At 35.6% G+C, this 21161-nt stretch overlaps 1 protein-coding gene across 1 annotated transcript in view; it reads right to left on the reverse strand.

The window, feature by feature from the left end:
* The window catches only part of CPS1 (carbamoyl-phosphate synthase 1), a 117029-nt gene that overhangs the window by 66594 nt on the left and 29274 nt on the right, over positions 1-21161 (reverse strand). The window contains exons 8-17 of the mRNA XM_069482737.1: positions 19371-19499; positions 18680-18786; positions 17674-17812; positions 16715-16792; positions 15048-15146; positions 14015-14110; positions 10529-10718; positions 9379-9536; positions 4277-4405; positions 859-1003 (exon numbers count right to left, since the gene is read on the reverse strand). Of these exons, the coding sequence (XP_069338838.1) occupies positions 859-1003; positions 4277-4405; positions 9379-9536; positions 10529-10718; positions 14015-14110; positions 15048-15146; positions 16715-16792; positions 17674-17812; positions 18680-18786; positions 19371-19499 (1270 nt within the window). The remainder of the gene's footprint in view (positions 1-858; positions 1004-4276; positions 4406-9378; positions 9537-10528; positions 10719-14014; positions 14111-15047; positions 15147-16714; positions 16793-17673; positions 17813-18679; positions 18787-19370; positions 19500-21161) is intronic.

A 21161-nucleotide genomic window follows, 5' to 3' on the forward strand; every position in this document is an offset into this window, starting at 1 on the left:
ACATCTAAAAAGCCAAATTAAATTATTATTCTGATCTTGCATAGCATTTGATGCTGCTAAAAACAAAGCTCTTTCACAAAATATGTTCTTGCACTGGCTTCCTTGATACTGCACTATTCTGGTTTTCTTCCTCTCTTTTCCTCCCTTCTGTTTTCAACACTAATCCTTTCTCTTTCTCCTGCTCTATAAATCTAAATGTTTCCCAGGGTTCAAAGTTTGCGCCTATTCTCTCATCTTTCTACACCTATGTCCTTGAATACTTTGTCTATGCTTTACAGCTTCAACTATTTCCTTTATACAGATGACTTCCAATGACACTGTATCAACTTACTTTATATTCTCTTTTCCTGAATTCCATTTCCACATTCTCAACTCCCTTCTTGAGAATTCCGCCCACACCTCAAATTTAGCATTTCTCAACCCTAAGTCATCCTCTTTGCCCTCTCATCTAACTAGTTCATCTTCCTTAGAAATCTATTTCTATTACCTGTGCCTATTTTCTCATTCGCTTGGTGACTAACACCTCCATCTACTTTAAGCCTTCTCAAGTTCACTTCTTACTTGTCAACACTAAGTCTTATAGGTAAAATCCATAGATTTTACCTCCACTATATCGCTTATATTTGACTCTTTCCTCAAATGAAATCAGGATAATAATATCTGCCTTACTTCATAGGTTTTTGTGTATATCAAATAAAATGTGAGAATATTTTCAATACTGTAAAATACTATACATATGTAAAATGTTATCACCTGTCTGTCATCTAGGAATAATTTAAGGAAAAGAACCTCATAAATATTGCTGTGGCCATCAAAGACATGAGCTGAAGGCTCATGTCTTGGAGATTCTTTGCCTACCTGTATGAACACCCATGGCATCAACATTTTCCATATTACAGACAGTGACACAATTGTCATCAGCATCTCGGACCACTTCATATTCTATTTCTTTCCAACCTGTCACTGATTTCTCCACCAGAATCTGGTTGGTCATAGCAAAGGCCTGAAAATTGGTGACAAAAGATAGCAAGGAGTAAGAAAAGACACTGGCTTAAACCAGGATATTTGGCAAAATGCCCTGACTTAAATCATGGTCAGCACTGAAGCCTCAAACCCAATCTCCATCCTCCCCTGTGCTCCAGAAGGCACAATGTGTCAGAAAATCAGTGAGGTACTAGGAATAGCATCCTGCTGTGAATGTGCTTGATTTACATTATTGAGCCTTGCCATTCAAAGTGCTGATATGACATTAAATCAAACTAATTTAGGAAAAAGAGAAAATAATTGAGCAATCAGGCAGAGGGAAATGAAATTATTTCAGCAGCTAGGCTTCTGTGAAACCAGAAAATGTGATAAGTGCGAATAAATGTGGAAAAATAAGTCTAAAGACTCTGGCTTTCTCTAAAATAGCTGAGGATGCTTTGTACAGTGACACACACACTAAAAGTTAGTTGATGTTGATGAGGAGGAGAGAGGAGATGATGATGCTTAGAAACTGTTAGCCAAGATAGCATATAAAACTTGGGAATTAGAAGAATCATATGTGACTATTATTATGGTTAATCACTGTGTAAGTGCTTAAATACTCTGAGTCGTATATCATCTATACCTGATTAGACAGATATGAATTAGTGTAATTATCATTGCATATTTACAGAATACCCACAATAGGTAGAATATTGAGCCCAAAATATGAAGAGGCTATCTCCAACCTTAGGACATGTCGTGCTTGATAATCCAAGACAGAAATGTTCTTTTGTCTCATAATATATTTGATTTGGGATGGCAGCTAAAGGGAAAGTAGTTTGAATTTTTTCAAATTATTAGTAGGCAGTATAATAAAATAACTCAATGTAAGTTTTCCTATAATGGTCTCAACACTATTCTTTTTAACCTCAGTCATCATTACAGGCTTCAGCACATGCAAAATTGAAAATGTGACACATTTGTTCCCACAGCTGCCCACGATGAGGTTCTCAAAGTGGTTAAGAAATTATGTAGCCAATGTTAACAATTTAATAATGATTAATTTGCCATTCCGGTTGCCTGCTAAAAGAAGAAATCTAGGCAACAAAGGGTATAAATCTGGGAAAGCTTTTTGCATTCTAATGAAGTAGAATGGATTTTTGGGTACAAGGAAAATTGAGATCATCTTCACCTGTTTCCTCAGTTTGTTTTTTGTTTTTTTTTTTTCTTTCAAGTCTCAGATATTATGTAAAAAGTTAACTTAGAGACCTGGATGAGTTATGTAGCTTTTAAAGGTGCTAATTCTAACCTCAAGAGAATAAGGGGATAGCTTAGGACATAAACATATGACTAATTATTCTCAAAGGAAAATCTAGTTTTCAATAAGGAAAACCATTCAAAGGCCTATTGATTATCTGAGCACAATACAAATAATTGAAAACTATCTCATTCCAAAATTGTGTTCATTATAAACTTTTTTACATAAAAAATTCAATATTCAGAAGGTTTTTTTATACAGTGAAAAATATTTTTAATAGCAAATAATCACACATTGCCACTATTGGTGGTAATAGCGAGATTGGAAACATTTGGAACACCTAATATGCTGGAGGAAATAAACTTTTATAAATCTCCATAAACATGATTTTGCCTTAAATACATGATTTAAATGTACAAAATGGAAACAAGAAACATATATATTAGATGCCTCCTCTTTTTTTTTTGTAATTTTCACAACTTTAGAAAAATGAAATCCAAGTGGTTCATATGTCTGCCATAATAATTTTCTAAATATATTTAATTGCATGTATATGTTCTCAAAATGTCAAGAATTCAAGAGTCTCATTTGTTTCAATTCAAAAAATAATGATAAAGCCATAAGCTGTGCTTGGGCTATTTATTTACTAAGCACTCCCCAAAGTAGCCCTCACAATAATTCTGCCAAATTTGCTTCCATGACTGCCATGTAAGTGACACAGGTCTCTTGGCTGCACATGTGTGCATTCATTCAAAGTGATTATTGAGTCCCTGGTATTGCCAGGTACTGGTCTATTCTGTGGAAATAGAGGAGGGACAAAAGTCCCTGTTTTCCTGGAGCACATTTTCTGTTTTAATCTCTAATTTATTTTTTGGAGCATATTTTAATTATCTCAAGATTTTTCCATTAATACTCAAGAAGTGTTCAGTAATATTTTAAAGTGATTTGATAAAAATAAATTATACACACTCAAACCTCACTTTTGTTTTTATGTGTATATGGCAGTTGGCAGAATTCACTCTTTTATTATACTGCGAGGTTTATATTGTATATACTGAGTTTTGGGTAAAGCCAAACTACTCAGTGTACTTTGTTTCCACTTACTGGATATCATCCACATCACATTATTTCCAAAAAATGGAAAAATGGAACAATATATTCTATTTTTTTCTTAACCACTAAAATATATTCTAGCTTTTAAATATTTTGGAGTGGGATGTGAGCAGAAGAAGATGGAGTTGTATTAAGTTCATATCACTGGATTGTACAATAAAGACGGAGTTTTAGATAAAATGACCATTGGTTTATCTAGAACGGTGTGGTTTGTCACTGCATCCCAGTGTAAATGGTTGCACTGCACCTCCCTCTCAAAGCATTGTCTTTTGGACAACACATTTAGAAAGCATGATGATTTAGTCAATAGTGATCAAGTATCTTTTTATTACATAACTTTCTCTAATTGAAAGGGTATATTAAGTCAGTTCTTTTTGTTGTTAAGAATATTGTCTGTGGCTGGGTGCGGTGGCTCACACCTGTAATCCTAGCACTCTGGGAGGCCGAGGCGGGAAGATTGCTTGAGCTCAGGAGTTCGAGACCAGACTGAGCAAGAACAAGACCCCATCTCTACTAAAAATAGAAAAAATTAGCTGGGCATTAAAAAATTAAAAAAGGCCGGGCGCGGTGGCTCACGCCTGTAATCCTAGCACTCTGGGAGGCCGAGCCGGGTGGATCGCTCAAGGTCAGGAGTTCGAGACCAGCCTGAGCAAGAGTGAGACCCCGTCTCTACTAAAAATAGAAAGAAATTATCTGGCCAACTAAAATATATATAGAAAAAATTAGCCGGGCATGGTGGCGCATGCCTGTAGTCCCAGCTACTCAGGAGGCTGAGGCAGTAGGATCGCTTAAGCCCAGGAGTTTGGGGTTGCTATGAGCTAGGCTGATGCCACGGCACTCACTCTAGCCCGGGCAACAAAGCGAGACTCTGTCTCAAAAAAAAAAAAATTAAATTAAATTAAATTAAAATAAAAGAATATTGTCTATGAAAATGCATACCTTTGTGCTAAGGTCCATTAAGGTCTCCCTGGTTGGGCAGAGGCCTGAGCCCAACCCGCCCAGTGCGTAGGCAGAACGGATCATCACCGGGTAGCCAATGGTATCTGCTGCCTTCAGCGCATCCTCTATCTGTCAACAAGAACAAGGACTCAAAATTTTAAAAGCTGACCGCACTAGCAGAAAAGATCACACCAAGAGAGTCATGCAATTCAGGTAAATCAATTTATTTGGGGGGAGAGTGGGTATAAAAATATTCAATTATTTCTTCATCTCTTTCTGAAAAACAAGTGCTGTTATACAAATGTTAAGTAAAATTCTAGGAGAGATTTTTCCAAAAAAGAAAAAAATATATATATAGTGAAGGATTTTAAAAAATACACTTTTGTGGCAAATTTTATCTTCTCTATAAAATTTTATCTTCTCTATAAAAATAGAACCATGCCCAAAACAGAAATAATCATCATTCATTTGAGAACAGGAGCCATATTGAATTATTGAATTTTAAACTTCAGTTTAAAAGTCTATCTTTTAATGAAACAAGGTTTTCTACTGCTGAAGTTAATTTGGTATTACCACAATAAGCCATTAGGAACATTGGATAGAAAGAGATTTTTCATTTTTTAAGCTTAGTCTGAGAATAGTCCCAGAAGCTTGGAATCTTTTTTTTTAACTTACAAAATACAACATATGGTGGCTATATTTTTCTGTCATGGAATATTATTACACTACCATTGGGAATGTAATTACACCTTTCCCATATGCCTGTTTCTCATCCTGAGGAAGCAAGGACATAATTAAATCTGGCAATGAAAGAATAAAGGTATGGCAGGAGCTTCCCAAAGTGTTCAGCAGAGCTATCCTGGGATTATTCCTGATTGACAGCTTTGTAACACGGAATGTACTTGGTAGGATTCTTTTCCAAAACATACATAACCCAATTTTACTTGTCCCAGCAGTACCTGCCTATCCCTAAGGATTTGCTTATTTCTACAATGGAGAAGTTGCATTTACAATTGCCTCTAGCACCCCTGCTTCACCAACTATATGCCTGCAAACAATAAAGTCAGGGGGAAAGGGCCAGAGCACAATGGCCAAACAGAAACCTCCAGTGATTGTCCTTCCACACGAACACCAAATTCAACAACTATCCACGCAAGGAAGCACCTTCAGAAGAACCCAAAATCAGGTGAGTAATCACAGTACCTGGCTTTAATATCACATCAGGGAAAGGGCACTGAGGAGGGCAGAAAAGACAGTCTTGCATTGCCTATGCCACCCTTTCCGCAAACCCCAGCAGTGCCGCCCTGGTGGGCCCAGTGGAGAGAGAAAATCTGTGTGCCTGGGAAAAGGAGAGTGAAGTAATTATGGTCATTACATTGGAACTCAGGCCCGCCCTGTCATAGGGGAACACAGCACAGGGCAGAAATATGCTGGTGCCCACAGAGGGAGCATTTAGACCACCCTGGCCAGAGGGAAGTCCTCTTACCCTGAAACCTGAGTTCTGGCTAGCCCCACCACCAGCAAAAAAAAAAAAAAAAAGCAGCCTGGGCCTGTAATAAATTTCCTTGGGTAATTTCTGCAGCCATGCTGGTCTGGAACCAGTGGACTTAGGGTGCATGTGACCCAGTGAAACAACAGAGGTGGCAGCCATACCAGTGCCTGTGTCATCCCTCCCCCAATTCTAGGCAGTGTAGCTCAGGGAGAGTCTTCTTCCACTTGGGGAAGAGTTTAGAGGGCTCTGTTTCATAATTTGGGTACCAGCTCAGCCACAGTAAAATAAAGTACAAAAAAGACTCCTAAAGACCTTGATTCTTGGCCTTAGTTCCTAGATGGCATTTCTAGAGCAACCCTGGGCCAGAAGAAAACATGTTGCCCTGAAAGAAGGACCCAGTCCTGGCAGGATTGACCACCTGCTCACTAAAGAGCTCTTAGGCTTTGAAAACATCAGAGGTAGCCAGACAGCAGTTGCCACTAGCTTTGGGTGAGACTGGGCTGGCTTGAGGTATAACCTGGCACAGTCCTGGCTGCAATGACCACAGGAGAGGGGCCACATCACATCTCTCCCAACTCTACCAGCCCAGCACAGAGAGGGAGAGAAGTACAAGACTTTGCCTGGTAATCCAGTAATTCTCCCATACCTTACCCAAGCCCACCGAGGCAATCCCAGTAGGAATCTGCAAGAGTCACAGGGTTACCAGGCTTGGGGGTCCCCCAGTGCTGATACAGCTGCAGTGACCAAAGACTTAGGTCACGACACTCAACTCCCTTTGAACATCTGGAAAGACTTCTCAAGAAGGACGAGTTCAAAAGAAGCCCAGACTGTGAATATTAAAATAAATACCCAACTCTTCATGCTCAGACATCAATGAATATCCATAAGCATCAAGAACACCGAGGAAAACATGACTCACCAAATGAACTAAATAAGGTATCAGTGACCAATCCAAGAGTGAGGGAGATATATGATCTTTCGACAAAAAATTCAAAATAGCTGTCCTGAAGAAGCTCAATGGCTTCAAGACAACACAGAGAAGGAATTCAGAAGTTTGTCAGAGAAATTTACTCAGGCAGTGCAAAGGCAATTTATGTAACCAAAGCATTTTTGCCCCTGTGATACTCTCAAATAAAAAAAAAAAAAAAAACCGCAAAAGAAAAGAAATTAAAATAATTCTAAAAAACTCGAGCAGAATTTCTGGAGCTGAAAAATTCAATTTACAAACTAAGAAATGTATCAGAGTCTTTCAACAAGCTATTTGAAAAAAGAATAAAAGAGAATGAAGCATGCCTACAAGATCTAGAACATAGCCTCAAAAGGGCAAATCTAAGAGTTATTGGCCTTAAAGAGGAAGTTGAGAGAGAGATTAGGGTAGAAAGTTTATTCAAAGAATAATAACAGAAAACTTTCCAAACCTAGAAAAAGGCTTGTATCACCCTGACAGCAAAACCAAAGACACAACAACAACAACAACAAAAAAAACTATAGGCCAATATTTCTGATGAATGTAGACGCAAAATCATCAACAAAATACTACCAAACTAAATTCAACAACACATTAAAAATATTATTCACTATGATCAACTGGAATTCATCCGAGGGATGCAAGGATGGGTCTACATATGCAAATCAATCAATGTGGTACATCATAACAGAACAAAGGACAAAAACCATGATCATTTCAATTGATGCTGAAGAAGCATTTGATAAACTTCAACATCTCTTCATGATAAAAACTCTCAAAAAACTGGGTACAGAAGTAACTTACCTCAACATGATAAAAGTCATATATGACAAACTCACAGCTAGTGTCATACTGAATGGAGAAAACTAAGATTTGGAACAAGACAAGGATGCCCACTTTCACCACTGTCATTCAACATAGTACTGAAATTCTAGCTAGAGCAATCAGACAAGAGAAAGAAATAAAGAGCATCCAAATTGGAAAAGAAGACGTCAAATTATCCTTGTTTGCAGATGATATGATCTTATATCTAGAGAAACATAAAGACTCCACAAAAAACTATTAGAGCATATAAATGAATTCAGTAAAGTTCCAGGATACAAAATCAACATACAAAAATTAGTAGCATTATTGTATTCCAACAATAAACAATCTGAAAAAGAAACTAAGAAAGCAATCTTATTTATAATAGCTACAAATAAATTAAAATACCTAGTAATAAACTTAACCAAAGAAGTGAAAATCTCCAAAATGAAAACTATAAAACATTGATGAAAAAAATTGAAGAGGACACAAAAAAATGGAAAGATATTTCATGCTCCTGAATTAGAAGAATCAATAGTTAAAATGTCCATACTACCCAAAGCAATTTACAGATTCAATGCAATCCCCATCAAAATGCCAAAGACATTCTTCAAAGAAATAGAAAAAAAAATCCTAAAATTTATATGGAATCACAAAAGACCCAGAATAATCAAAGCTATACTGAGCAAAAAGAACAAAACTGGAAGAATCACATCACCTGACTTCAAATTATACCACAGACATGTAGTAACTAAAACAGCATGGTACTGGCATAAAAACAGACACACAGACTAATGGAACAGAATAGAAAAACCAGAAATAAATCCACACATCTATAGTGAACTTATCTTTGACAAAGGTGTCGAGAACATACATTTGGGAAAGGACAGTCTTTTCAATAAATGGTGCTAGGGAAACTGGGTATCCATATGCAGAAGAATGAAAATAGGTCCTTATCTCTTGCCATATACAAAAATCAAATCAAAATGGATTAAAGACTTAAATCTAAAACCTAGAACTACAAAACTACTAAAAGAAAACATTGGAGAAATGCTTCAGGACATTGGTCTGGGCAAGGACTTCTTGAGTAATATCCTCAAAGCACAAGCTTGTTGCTTTTATTAATCCACATTGTATTCCTGTATCAAAAATCACATGTATCCTATAAATGTAAACAACTATAATGTACCCATAATAATTAAAAATAAAAAATTTAAAAATAAAATAAAGTCAGGGCAAAACAGATATATAGCAAGTTGAGTTTTTTTTTTTCTAGTGATTGGCAATAGCCTATTGATAAGCATAAGATATGATGAAAAGTAATAGAAAAACAAAACTATCTTTCCTCTTTAAATATCTAAGCCACAGGTTTCCCAGTCATGAATTTTACTGATTAGATCTCTTTATTCTAAAATGTTTATTCCATTTCAAAATTGTTTTAAATCCAGTGTTGTTTGCAGGGCATTCACATACACAAAACTGATTCCAGAAAGAAGGTAAAAATCACTTTAGTACTGCAAGTTGGTATGGTTCTTGGTTTCAATTTAAGAGATCTGAGATTCACTGGTATTTTAACCACTGAGAAATCACTTCATCTCTGGGCTTATGTTTCTCTTTTCACAGAAAAAAAAATTACTAATACCTACTCTTAACATTTCAGCATTGAATGCTGCAATTAATATACAATGTCTCTGAATTAATATACAATGTCTAACACATTTCTGGAAGAAAATGTATGCAAGTATAATAATTGAAGCATTATTATTAGGCATAACAAATCATTCTCCCCATAACCCAAGACAAATAATGCCGCATTTCTTCAAAACAAAGAATCCTTACCGTTTCCACTGCAAAACTTGGAGCAATCTTTTCATTAATCTCATTTAGTTTGTCTGAGAACAGCTGCCTGTCTTCTGTGGCCATAATGGATTCAACTGAAGTTCCCAGGACTTTCACACCATACTCCTTGAGCACACCTCTCTTGAATAGCTCCACTCCTACAGAAGAACCCAAATATAATTAGTTTTTAAAATCTCAAATTTTGTGTCTTCTTTAATAGAGACCTGAATATATTTCTTTTAATCTTAAAATCCAAAATTAAGCCCACCATAGTCTACAATAGAATTGCACTTAGGGAAAAAAATTAAAGTAAAAATTTTGAAGACAGTCTAACAAAATATGTTACTGATGCTATTACTTATATTAACTGATGCTATTACTTATATTATCACCTCTTCAAATCATTTTTATTGTCATTAATAAAAATTATAGCAGTACACTGAGGCTTAAAATTTCAGTACCCTTCCCTTCCTTCTAAAATACATCCCTATTATAATATTCTATTATTTAAATAATCCCAAAGATATGGGTATCTATCTGGGTTAAAAAATAATCAAGAAAATTGTTTGTGTTTTCACTATGTTGCCATCTAACTTTGGCTGAGTCTTTTATATTTGACATGCAAATTATTGTCCCAACTAGCTAAAGAGATTCTCATTCATGATCTACTTCCAAATATTTGGAGCATTTTAAAGAGAACAGAGAAGTAGACTTTGCAGATGCTTGAAGAAATCATAGAGAGACTGATCTGTTATCATGAAAATATATGTGAAAGGCAAATGCTTTAAGGCTGATACATAAAAGCATGCAATCAATGTTAATTCTCATTTTTTCATTCATAATAGTTTTCAGGACTTCAATGGTAACAGAGAAAAGCAATATCCTGGTATAGAGGAGGACAATCCAAGAAACCTATTTGACCACTCTGAAGCATTAAATCAAAAGGTTTCTTTGTCTCTCAGTCTGTGAAATAAACTGGTAATATTCATCATCTGACATTTTTAGGTGGCTATTTGCCAACTGTTTCTTCACATATTAGAGGACAGGTTTCATGAACACACCGAGCACAATTTTTAGATAGATTTGAATAAAATATCTTACATATAGGTGCAGGGGTCAAAACTCTGCAATTAAACTTCAAAGAACTCACCACAGTTCAGAGCTGTCTGGCCACCCATGCCTAGAATTAACCCATCTGGCCGTTCTGCCTTGATAACCTCTGTGACGAACTGAGGGGTGATGGGAAGAAAGTAGACAACATCTGCTTGCTTTAAGCCCACCTCATTGGTCTGGACTGATGCAATGTTGGGGTTCATCAGGACAGTTTTGACATTTTCTTCCTGAAAGAAACAAAAGCATCCAATACCTGAATATATGGACTCTAAAAGAAAAGAATGGCCACAATCAAATAAAGGGTTATTGGGTAACAAGGTTTTAGGCCATTCTATGAGCTGTGGAGATCAGTAATAGGACTAGTGAATACAAGTTAAAGGCAAGCATTTGGTAAAAGGAAGAAAGAAATTCTTGAAAATAAAACTATTCAAAAAGAACTGGCAGGCCGGGCGCGGTGGCTCACGCCTGTAATCCTAGCACTCTGGGAGGCCGAGGTGGGCGGATCGTTTGAGCTCAGGAGTTCGAGACCAGCCTGAGCAAGAGCGAGACCCCATCTCTACTAAAAATAGAAAGAAATTATATGGACAGCTAAAAATATATATATAGAAAAAATTAGCCGGGCATGGTGGTGCATGCCTGTAGTCCCAGCTACTCGGGAGGCTGAGACAGGAGGATCGCTTGAGCTCAGGAGTTTGAGGTTGCTGTGAGCTAGGCTAACGCCACGGCACTCACTCTAGCCTGGGCAACAGAGTGAGACTCTGTCTCAAAAAAAAAAAAAAAAAGAAAGAAAAAAAAAAAAAAGAACTGGCTGCCTCATGAGGCTCTCCCTGAATTCCTTGCCACTAGAGCTATCAAGCAAAGCTGGAAACCGTTTCTATAGCATTTGTCTAGAGGTCCACAAATATTACTGAAATTTATAGCTCAATCAACTTTAAAAGAAATATTCCAAAAGTTTTTAAATGAGTAAATATAACTAAAACCACAGGCAACATGAAAGCTGTTTCCCCTTCTATTATTTGTCAGAGAACAACATTGAGTGTGTGTTTAAAATGCAGGATAATGTCTTCCCATCTTGCTGCAAGCACTGAGAGCTTTTGTTGGTTTCCTTTTTTTTATAGGTTTTCATGTCGGCTATAGTGTTTTAATAAAGAGCATTATACAAGTGTCTATACATATTTTAAAAAGATGATATGACAAAAACGTAAAATTAAAATATGTACGTGCACCCATGCATGTGTGTGCATGTATGTGAGTGTGTATATGTATAAAGGTATTCATAGCCCTATCTCATACCTTACATCTATCTGGAGAGATCTTCAAAATAATTCTTTATATAGGTTACTAAGGATAATTGTTTTATAAACCAGCATGAGGGTGACACTTAGCAAAATAATTAGTATAAAATATGGCCAGATGGTTTTTACTATTTTATAGATTAGCATGTCAATTTTAAATTCTTCTAAAAAATCAACAAAATATTCAGATGAAAGTCTCGAAATTATCCTTGAAAGCCCTTACATGTCCTTGGGGGAGGATCTGAATAAAAAATTAAATCTATTTCATGTTACTTTAAATTCAAATAGTGCTTTAATGCTTGTAATGTACCTTTTTATTAATTTATTTGATTTTTATACCAAGACTAGGAGAGACATTTCTACCTTTTAGATGAAGAAATTGAGATTCAGTAGGTTAAATGGCTTGCTAAAGGTCATATAGCTGATCAGTGGCAATATTAGGACTCTAATCCAGGTGTTATGACTCAAGTCTTATGCCCTTTCCTCAATATGAGTCATTTTTCAAGATTTGAAGAGTGTTATTATTAACAAAATGTTGGAAAGACACATATATATAAGCAAATGCATTTAGAATGTGGGTTGGAATTTAAATAATTGAGTCCAAACCAAGAACACATCATGAACAGAAGTTACAGAAAGTCTCACTACTAAAGTACCAACAAACTTAAGTATATTTACATATTTTTCTGAATGTGCTATACAATGAATAAGACTATTTTTACATAATAAATCAGACAGGAAAGGATCCCATACATGCATGTGATGAGTATTCATTTATTTTAAAACTTACAAATAATTTCAAACCTTTTTAATTAATTTTGCATTATTTCTCCCTTTTTCATAATATATGTACCGATTTAATATTTTTAGTTCATAAATTCATCTCTACTAGCCTCTTTTACAATAGGATCTAATAATTCCTATTCTTTAGTTAAAAACGTATAACTTTACCCAATGGATGTAAAACCCATAAAAATATAAGCTATGAAAATATTCTTTGTAAAACTCCCAAATAGGATATACTAGTTGAATGGATTCTAAACCCTGAATACACTCAGATTGTGTTCTACCCAATCTAAACCACTGGATGTCTTCCAATTATCTATCTAATGAGAAATTGAACCGTAATACAATTATGAAGAGTAAAGCATCATTTTGTAAATATGCAGAAAAAAATCTGTGCAGGTGTATGTACACCCACGCATGCATGGAGGAGAGTATTAAAAAAATAAAAACAAACAGGTAGAAGAGTAAGGTCATTGAGACTGTGTTCTACCTCTTTTCAATAAACATCTGTGAGGTGAAAATCTTTGAATATAGACTACCGAAAAGAAAAACTTTTGGCCGACTGTTTTTCCCCATTTGCTGCCCTAGTCTCCTGCTGCCTTCCTTCCTATGTCGCCCTCCCCTAGCCAGGTCCCTGGTCAATGGCGCTACACTGCAAGCAAGGTCACCGAGAGTTCACATTGCCTCTGATTGACACCATGATGGAGACCATGCAGGGAAATAAGGACACCAAAGAGAGGCCAAGTTAGCTCTTCAAGAGAACTGCCTTAAATATACAATGGAATTTTTCTAAAGTATTTTTCTATTGTGTTTTACTACAATAAGGGTTAGAGAGATTGTGAGAGGATTTGAAGAAACAGGGAGGATGCCCTTCCCAATTTGGTTATCAAATCCTCTTTTCCACTTGAAAATTCAGCCATACCATCCTGTTTTCCAAGTCACTGATAGGGAATTGGGTACCTTAGTGACAGGTAATAGCTTCTAAAGCTTGAAGAAAATGCATTGCTCCCCTGGAGCTTCCCATTTCAACCATAGAGATGCCTAAAGCATCTTGTAGTGCACTTAAAGTACTGCAAAGCACCAAGGCTGCCCAAATTCCATCTTTCATGTAAAAGACAAGTATATTTGAAAAGCTCACTTCCTCAAAAGGAATAAGCAACATCAATTAATGTGGCTTCATATGTTTTCAGTATAAGTAGACAGTAACTTAAATAATTTTAGACCAGTCTAACCTCTTTAATTTGCAAGTGTGCATATTTGAGAAAGTTGAAAATCTTGTTTGTGATCAAGCTTCCTTTAATTCAAGATGTGTAAGGAATAGTTAAGGGAAATAATTACAGTGACTTTGAAAGGAGGTCACGTCATAAATCTAAATTATAAAATACTAATTAGACTCATTAAAAGGAAGTATATTAATTCTAGCAAAGATCAGATTCTCTCACCTTCATGGCTTTTACAGCTTGAGATCCCGAGTAATCAAATTCACCTGCCTGACCAATGGAGAGACCTCCTGATCCTAGGATAAGGACTTTGGAAACCTATAAGCAATAAGAAAAAAGGCATTGCTTTTATTACTAAAATGGTGAAAAGAAGGCATTTCCAAGAATGGAGAAGAAAACTATATTGTCTGAGCTTATGTGGTGATTTAAGGTACAGTGTTTTGAAAAATACATAGTATATAAGGAATAAGACTAACAATTTAAACATCTCTAATTTCAATGCAATTTCCAGAGTTCATGAAGTTTTTTAAACTTTAAAAAATTTTTGGAAAAGGTTTAAATTTTATTTAAACATATAAATATCTAAAAATATCTACATAAATATATTTATATGTGTATGTAAAAATATATATGTATACTTGTATATATATTTTTAAATATATTAATACATACAACCTTGTAAATTCTATATAATAATGGGATGTATGTGTGTAGTTTAACTATGAAGGAAATGGGTAGAAACTTTATCACATTGACATACATAAATAAATGAGGATTTAAGTCTTATGCTATATTAATCTTTATCCATTTGCTTTTTAGAGGTTGAATGATAGTATTCAGTTCATGATGCTGAATGATAACTCTTCTAGTTGAAACAAAAATTATTCTATCATTTATAACGATCCTGTAGTCTGAACTGTATCTCAAGCTTACATAGGGCTATGGCTTTTTGGGTAATGGGAAATATCAAATTGTAAACTAAATCAAACTCTATTCTGTATTAAATTATGCTATTATAAATATTCAAGAAGAAGTAGACATTAAGAGATATTTTTTAAATCAAAATATGAATATCCCAGTGAACATCATCAAGAACAAATAAATGATTAATTGCAAAATGATGGTGGATTACAACATTATGAATCATCGTTCATAGACATTGATATGGTTTACATCATTCACTTTTTAAAAAATTATCACATGATGGAGAAAATCTGAAATGCATTAAACCAAAAACAAGTCCACATATACTAACCTCAACCCGAGATGCAACTAGGGCTGGCTTTGGTAGAACTGATGTAATGGTGGTACCTTTGCCCTTCTTTATCAGTGAGAAAAAGGAATCAAACAGGTACTAGAAAAAAATATAACCAGCTAGTTAGAAGCTTCAAAACTCATAAGGTTACAGATCAAATACAGGATGCCCAGGTAAATTTGAACTTCAGATAAGCAACAAATAATATTTTAGTATAAGTTTGCCTACGTAACTTTTTGCTTTTTTGCCAGTAACTAAATATTTACTACTCTAAGAATTAGACCAAATAAACATTGCTAACTATTCACTTGAAGTCCTATAAAAAAGAAGTTTTCAATAGTTATTAAAAATTTCAGATGCCGCCTAAAAATGTCAAGTCTTCAGCCCCTTGTGTATCATTTTCCTCTTGTAAATCAAATTCTAGTTAGACAAAAAAAAATTGAAGCTATATCACTTCACTTATGCATCCTAAAATTAGAAATAATGTATTTTTCTACCAGCTGTAAAGAAATCTCTAAGATTATTCTTAAACTTTACCAAAGAATTTGCTCTGTTGTTTCACTAGACATGACAAATTTCAACAAAGGATATCCATTTCACAACTATTTGGCAGGAACAACAAAAAAAAAATTACGTGATAGTGGATATTATCCCATATCTTAATTGCAATGTTCCTAATCTGAAGTACTAATAAATGCCAGTTTAAATTTTAAATTTAAAAAATACCTAGCATGTGTTAGATGATATATGTAACTAAATTTTATTTATGAGTTTCATTGTGAGTTGTAATATTATGCTGACTTTGGCTTTTAAGAACCAATATATCCTGATAAAATTAAAATAAGAACAAAATGCAAATATCTAAAAATGCAATTCAGGGATGAAAGAGCAAAGCTTACAGAAGGAAGCCTCTTATTCTCCTCCTCATTTTACCTACATGTCCTTTCTGACAGTAAGTATCTTCTGACAATGAAGATTTGCTACTAGAGGCCCCCGGGTGTGGGAGGCTAGAGTCACACCAGACTTCCCAGATTTGTGTGGGTGCCACGGGGAGTTCTTGTTTAGAAAGATGTGCTTGAACACTAAACCGAGAGAGCTCACACAAAAAAGTAAAAACACTTAGATTAAAAACAAAACTCCTCTAAGCATTTCTTATGGTTCTTTTCTTAAGCTGTCTGAATCCTATGCATGTGCGTGCACACCCTCTCCCTGCCCCACACCCCTGCCCCTCTTTCTCCTGCTGCTGTTTATTTTCCCTTAGTGGCTATACAACCAGTTGCCATAGGGATTTCTGTGAAGTCACAGATGGGGGATTAAAATTTCATTTCAGTTATGAGAACCAGAGAGAGCAAGAGGGAATTCATTTGCATAGTACAACAATTGTAAATTTCAGAACTAAATATATTAGAATGATAATGGGTTTAAACAAAAATAGCATCACTATGGGTTTAAGAGTTTTTCCACTTTAAGTTTTAAAAAAAGATAAAAATTTCCTCTGTGATATTCATGGGGAAATTATAATACAAAATGTGTGTTACCGAAGCACTTTTCTTGAATGTTCTATACCAAGATCATCTGGGGTGATTATTTCGATTTCTCGAACTTTCACATATACACATTTCTAATTTTTTTTTAAGTATATAAGAAGCCCCATCTTTCTGACATACCTCAGTGTCTGTGGGCCCTGGGCTGACCTCTGGGTGGAACTGCACAGCAAAGAAGGGTTTGCTCTCATGCATAATCCCCTAAAGGAATAAGAAACAGGAAGAAATTCCTTCGTAACAATGAATGTCAAGTGTGGCTATGTATTATTCAGTGGGCAATAAAATTCAAAGGAAAAACTGAGTTAAATGCTTAATAAAATTTTTTTTAAATCTAACAGTACTATTAACATGATTGGAGATCTTAAGGACATACATATCTAACCATTTTGTTAAGAATAGAAAATGGGCCGATGAAAAGTCAACCAAATGTGGTTTCCTTAAATAAAAAAACAACAGATTTGGTCTATATCCTTTGGAAACCCTCTGGGCTATTTTCAGGATAAACTCAAATCCTCCTATTAACTTCAACTTTTGAATTACTTCTCCAAGGGTCTTGTCAAGGACTACTCTGGTACCAAGCCAGTCTCAGAGATCTACCTAGATTGGACCCAGAAAGATTTGGACCACTAGCCCATAGATGGTGAATGTGTAAGACAATTGTTGATTAAAGACTCAAAGAGTGAATCTTAAAGAGTCAACTGATGAGAGATGAAGACAGACAAAAAGGACTTTTCCAAAGCAGAGGGCTATGGGACATAACCTACAGCAGTTCTTCAACACTCCCTCCCAAAATTATCTCACATAAACAAGAGAAAGGTATTTGTATCAGAGTATTAAAAGCCCTGAATGACATATTTCAAAATAGTGAGAAGAGAAGATTTGAATTGTTCCCAACACAAAGAAATGATAAATGTTTGAGGTGATGAATATCCTAAATAACCCTGATTTGATTGTTACATATTTTATGCATGTATCAAAATATCACATGTACTCTATATGTATGAACAATTATTAGGTATCAATTTTGTAAAAAGTCCTGCACTTCTTATCACCAGCTTAACTGATTTATGGACAGCACTTACCTCATTTGTTTGATCGTTGACATTCACAAAAAGTGGTTTCCACCCAGCGGGGAGGGTATTGTCCAGAGCATACCCATGGTTCTGAGCAGTAATGAAAGCCTGTCTGTTTGTGATATTCAAAACAGGCTGGTTCTGCCCTCTGGAGAGAAAAAGGAGAAAAAGAATAGGGAAAAAGGAAAAGTGAAGAGGAGAATATAAATGCATTAGCTGTAAAGTAGTGAACAAGGAAAGCCTATTAAAATTCAAAAGTTTCAATTGCTTCGTGAAAATCACTCTGTGAGAAAAGTCACAGATTGTTAATCCCAATAATTTTAGCAACAAAAATCAATTCAGGAAGCTTTGTTGTGTGTTAAATATCAGGTCTATTAAACTTCTATAATCGGTTTTAGAAAAGGGGGCATTGCACTCACAGCAAAAAGAGCTGCTCGCTAGCTTAATAGAAACAGACAAATATAAGCTACTTACTTTAAGGGAGCAATAGTAATTTTAAAGGCAGAGGAAAGTTACTGAGAAATAGTAAAGAAATGACTGCTCAGACCTGAATCATTTTGAATTATACTTTGTGTAGAGGCTGGGCCACGGGAGAAAGCCTGACGTTAAATAAATTAACATTGTTAGAGACCAAAAAAAGTGAAAATGGGAGGATCTAAAGATTTCTTGGTTCTTAAGTCACACCAGCTTCTTAAAATGTTACAATGATCTGAAATCAAGCTTAAAATCAGAACGGTTTCCCTTGGAATACCATTTGATTGAGTATTATAACCTCAATTTATGCCGAGGGAAGAAAAATAACTTTAAACTATAGCAAAGTTATTGTTAGAGAAGGCTGCCTTTCAAAAATGCAATAAAAGTGGTATCAGGTAGTCAAACAACTGTGAACCATTTAATAGAATGGTTATCTATTCATTCTGAAGAAACAGCAGGGAAATTCTCTAAGCCTTTTGTGTTTAGTTACTAACAGTATTTCGGAGCTGGTTTACTGTAAACAAAAGCGTAACTGCCTCACCTGTTGGCCATGGGCATCTTGTAGGATTTGGCACCAGCAGCCAATCCTGTTATTAAATTTCCTGTACTGATTCCAAACAACGGCTCCTTGCGATCACTCTCCAAAATCTAAATCAGGGAGAATTTTTATTAACCAAATAGTATGCTTCCAAGAAATGTTGCCTCTGAAGGAATAAAAATGAAGAGTCCCTTTTTTCCTTAATTAACAAGGTGAAGAGAACAACATTAAAATGAAAATGAATTAAAAGAAAATATAAGTAAGGACATAATTGACAAATTTATAGCATTAGAATTCAATAAGATGTACTTAACACTCAGACTAAACTAAATCTAATTAATATTTCTTTAAAGACTTGAAGGTCTTATAGACCCCAAAGTCATAATGAGGAACACGAGTTGTCATTTTACAATTTTAAGGAAAGATACATTTGGAGATTGAAATCCAGTTCTATTAACTCAAGGACTCAAGCCCAAAGTTACTTCGCCTGAAGAAAAGCTCTATTGCCTCTGGAATTCTCTCCTCCTTGGTCTCCCTATAGAATATGTATACTGACACTGCTTCAGAGGTCACAAATATGAGTAATGACAAATACCTAAATAAGCAAATGTATTATAGTTCTTTCAGATTTCAGAGCAGAAGCCCTCCCCCCCCACTTCACACATGGATACACACTGACCCCAGGTCATCACACCTTTTTGACGTTCTGAATTAGTGGTTGTGCCAGAGCTGGATCCCCAGGTCCTCCAGCGATCAAAAGCCCATCGTACTCCATGTTGGTGAAATCGTGATTCCAGGGAACTAAATGCACTTCAGCTCCTCTCTGGAAAAGAAACACAAGAATGATGAATTTAATGGGACGTGTCTTTGCCAAAGTGTTATTTTGCTGGACTTTCTCGTGACTAACCACTCCTTAAAGGGAAGGAAAAAATACTACATAATTCAAATAAATAATGCTGAGCAAAAAATTCTTTGGGTGGCTCATTGTATTTTATGCGATGTAAACAGAGCAACCATTAAAGCTTTGATGCTGAAAAACAGATAATGCACTCTCCTGCACTTCAGGAGAGGTTCCAGGGTCCCTGGCTGGACTTGCAGGAGTACAGGCTGCCTTCACTAGCCATGGGATAGAAAGATGCAAAAAAAGGTAAATTCATCTTCTTCGGAATTGAAGTTGGTGCACTTCTCACCTTTATCAGTTTTGTCTTTTCTAGTCTAATCAAATTTATCAGCCTTCTTTCCTATGGTTTTCTCATATTATCTATAATATTTGTATTATAATAGAAAAACTAGAACTTTTCTACATAAAAGTACATACGAAGGTATCTTTGAGGGTTTCCCAGCAGCATTTCCCGAGACAAGGATTTGAGAGAAAAAAGCTTATTTGGAAGGTGTTTCCAAGAATACTAATAGGGTATCATGAGAGACTCCAATAAAGTATCCATTATCACGTAGTTCCCACTATGGACAACTAGAACTTAAGCCCACTGAGGAACTCTGAGAGCCAATGTGGAATATTTACCTTAGAGATAGTCTGTGGACAAAGGAGCTAAGGTACTTATATACTTACTCTTTCTGGTCTTTGGCTGGGGGCTACTCCAGGGATCATTAGTTCTACGGCATTTCCTGCCTGCCAGCAGGCTCCAACCAACCAAAGAAAGACCTCAGGCACAGAGATATTGATACTTGCAGTTGGAAGATGGGCAAGATGGGTAACACGAATTAAAATGGTAAAACAAGAATGGGATATGGACAGGCCATCCACAGCTTCTGCTACTGAAGGGTTCATGCAAATTTTTATTAATAAAATTGGCAAGAATTTGAAATCATGATTTGAATATTGCTGACATTCCTGACAAAGAGGTGAAATGAAAAATCCCCCATACTCATGCTAATTTGGTGTTATGCAAGTGTGTGTGTGTGTGTGTGTGTGTGTGTGTGTGACAGAGAGGGACAGGGAGAGAGAATGAGAGACAGAGACACAGAAAGAGACAAGAGAGATTGGGAAAGGAGTGGGGAGAAGGAGAAATTCCAATAAAACAATATTTAAGAAAACATTGTTAATTTAAGTGGTTAATTCTTAAGGATTTTTAAGGTATAATTTTAACTGACTGTCTAAGAGTTAATATAAAGTGCTGTGAAAGTTTGTACTGTATCAGGACATGATCCCTGCAAATATGTGGTACATAATAAACGTAGAAGCTATCAGACTGACTCTAGCTTTTTAGTCATATCTAAACCCCAAAGAAAGTGAATGTGGCATGTCTCAGGATGTCAGTCAGTAAGTGATAAGAAGAGTCATCATTTTCTTTCATGTTTTCATGGTCCTTGAGGGTTTTTTTTTTAAAACATAGCAGTCTATATCTCTAATTTGAACAGGGATAAATGTGCTATTTTGTAGATAAAAAGCAACAAGAAGAGTATAGATCCCTTGTGCATCTCTTTCTCTGTGACAGAGGAAATTGACAGAACACTAACAATATTA

Source organism: Eulemur rufifrons, chromosome 1, assembly GCF_041146395.1.
Source record: "Eulemur rufifrons isolate Redbay chromosome 1, OSU_ERuf_1, whole genome shotgun sequence".
In the NCBI taxonomy this organism is placed as follows: Eukaryota; Metazoa; Chordata; class Mammalia; order Primates; family Lemuridae; genus Eulemur; species Eulemur rufifrons.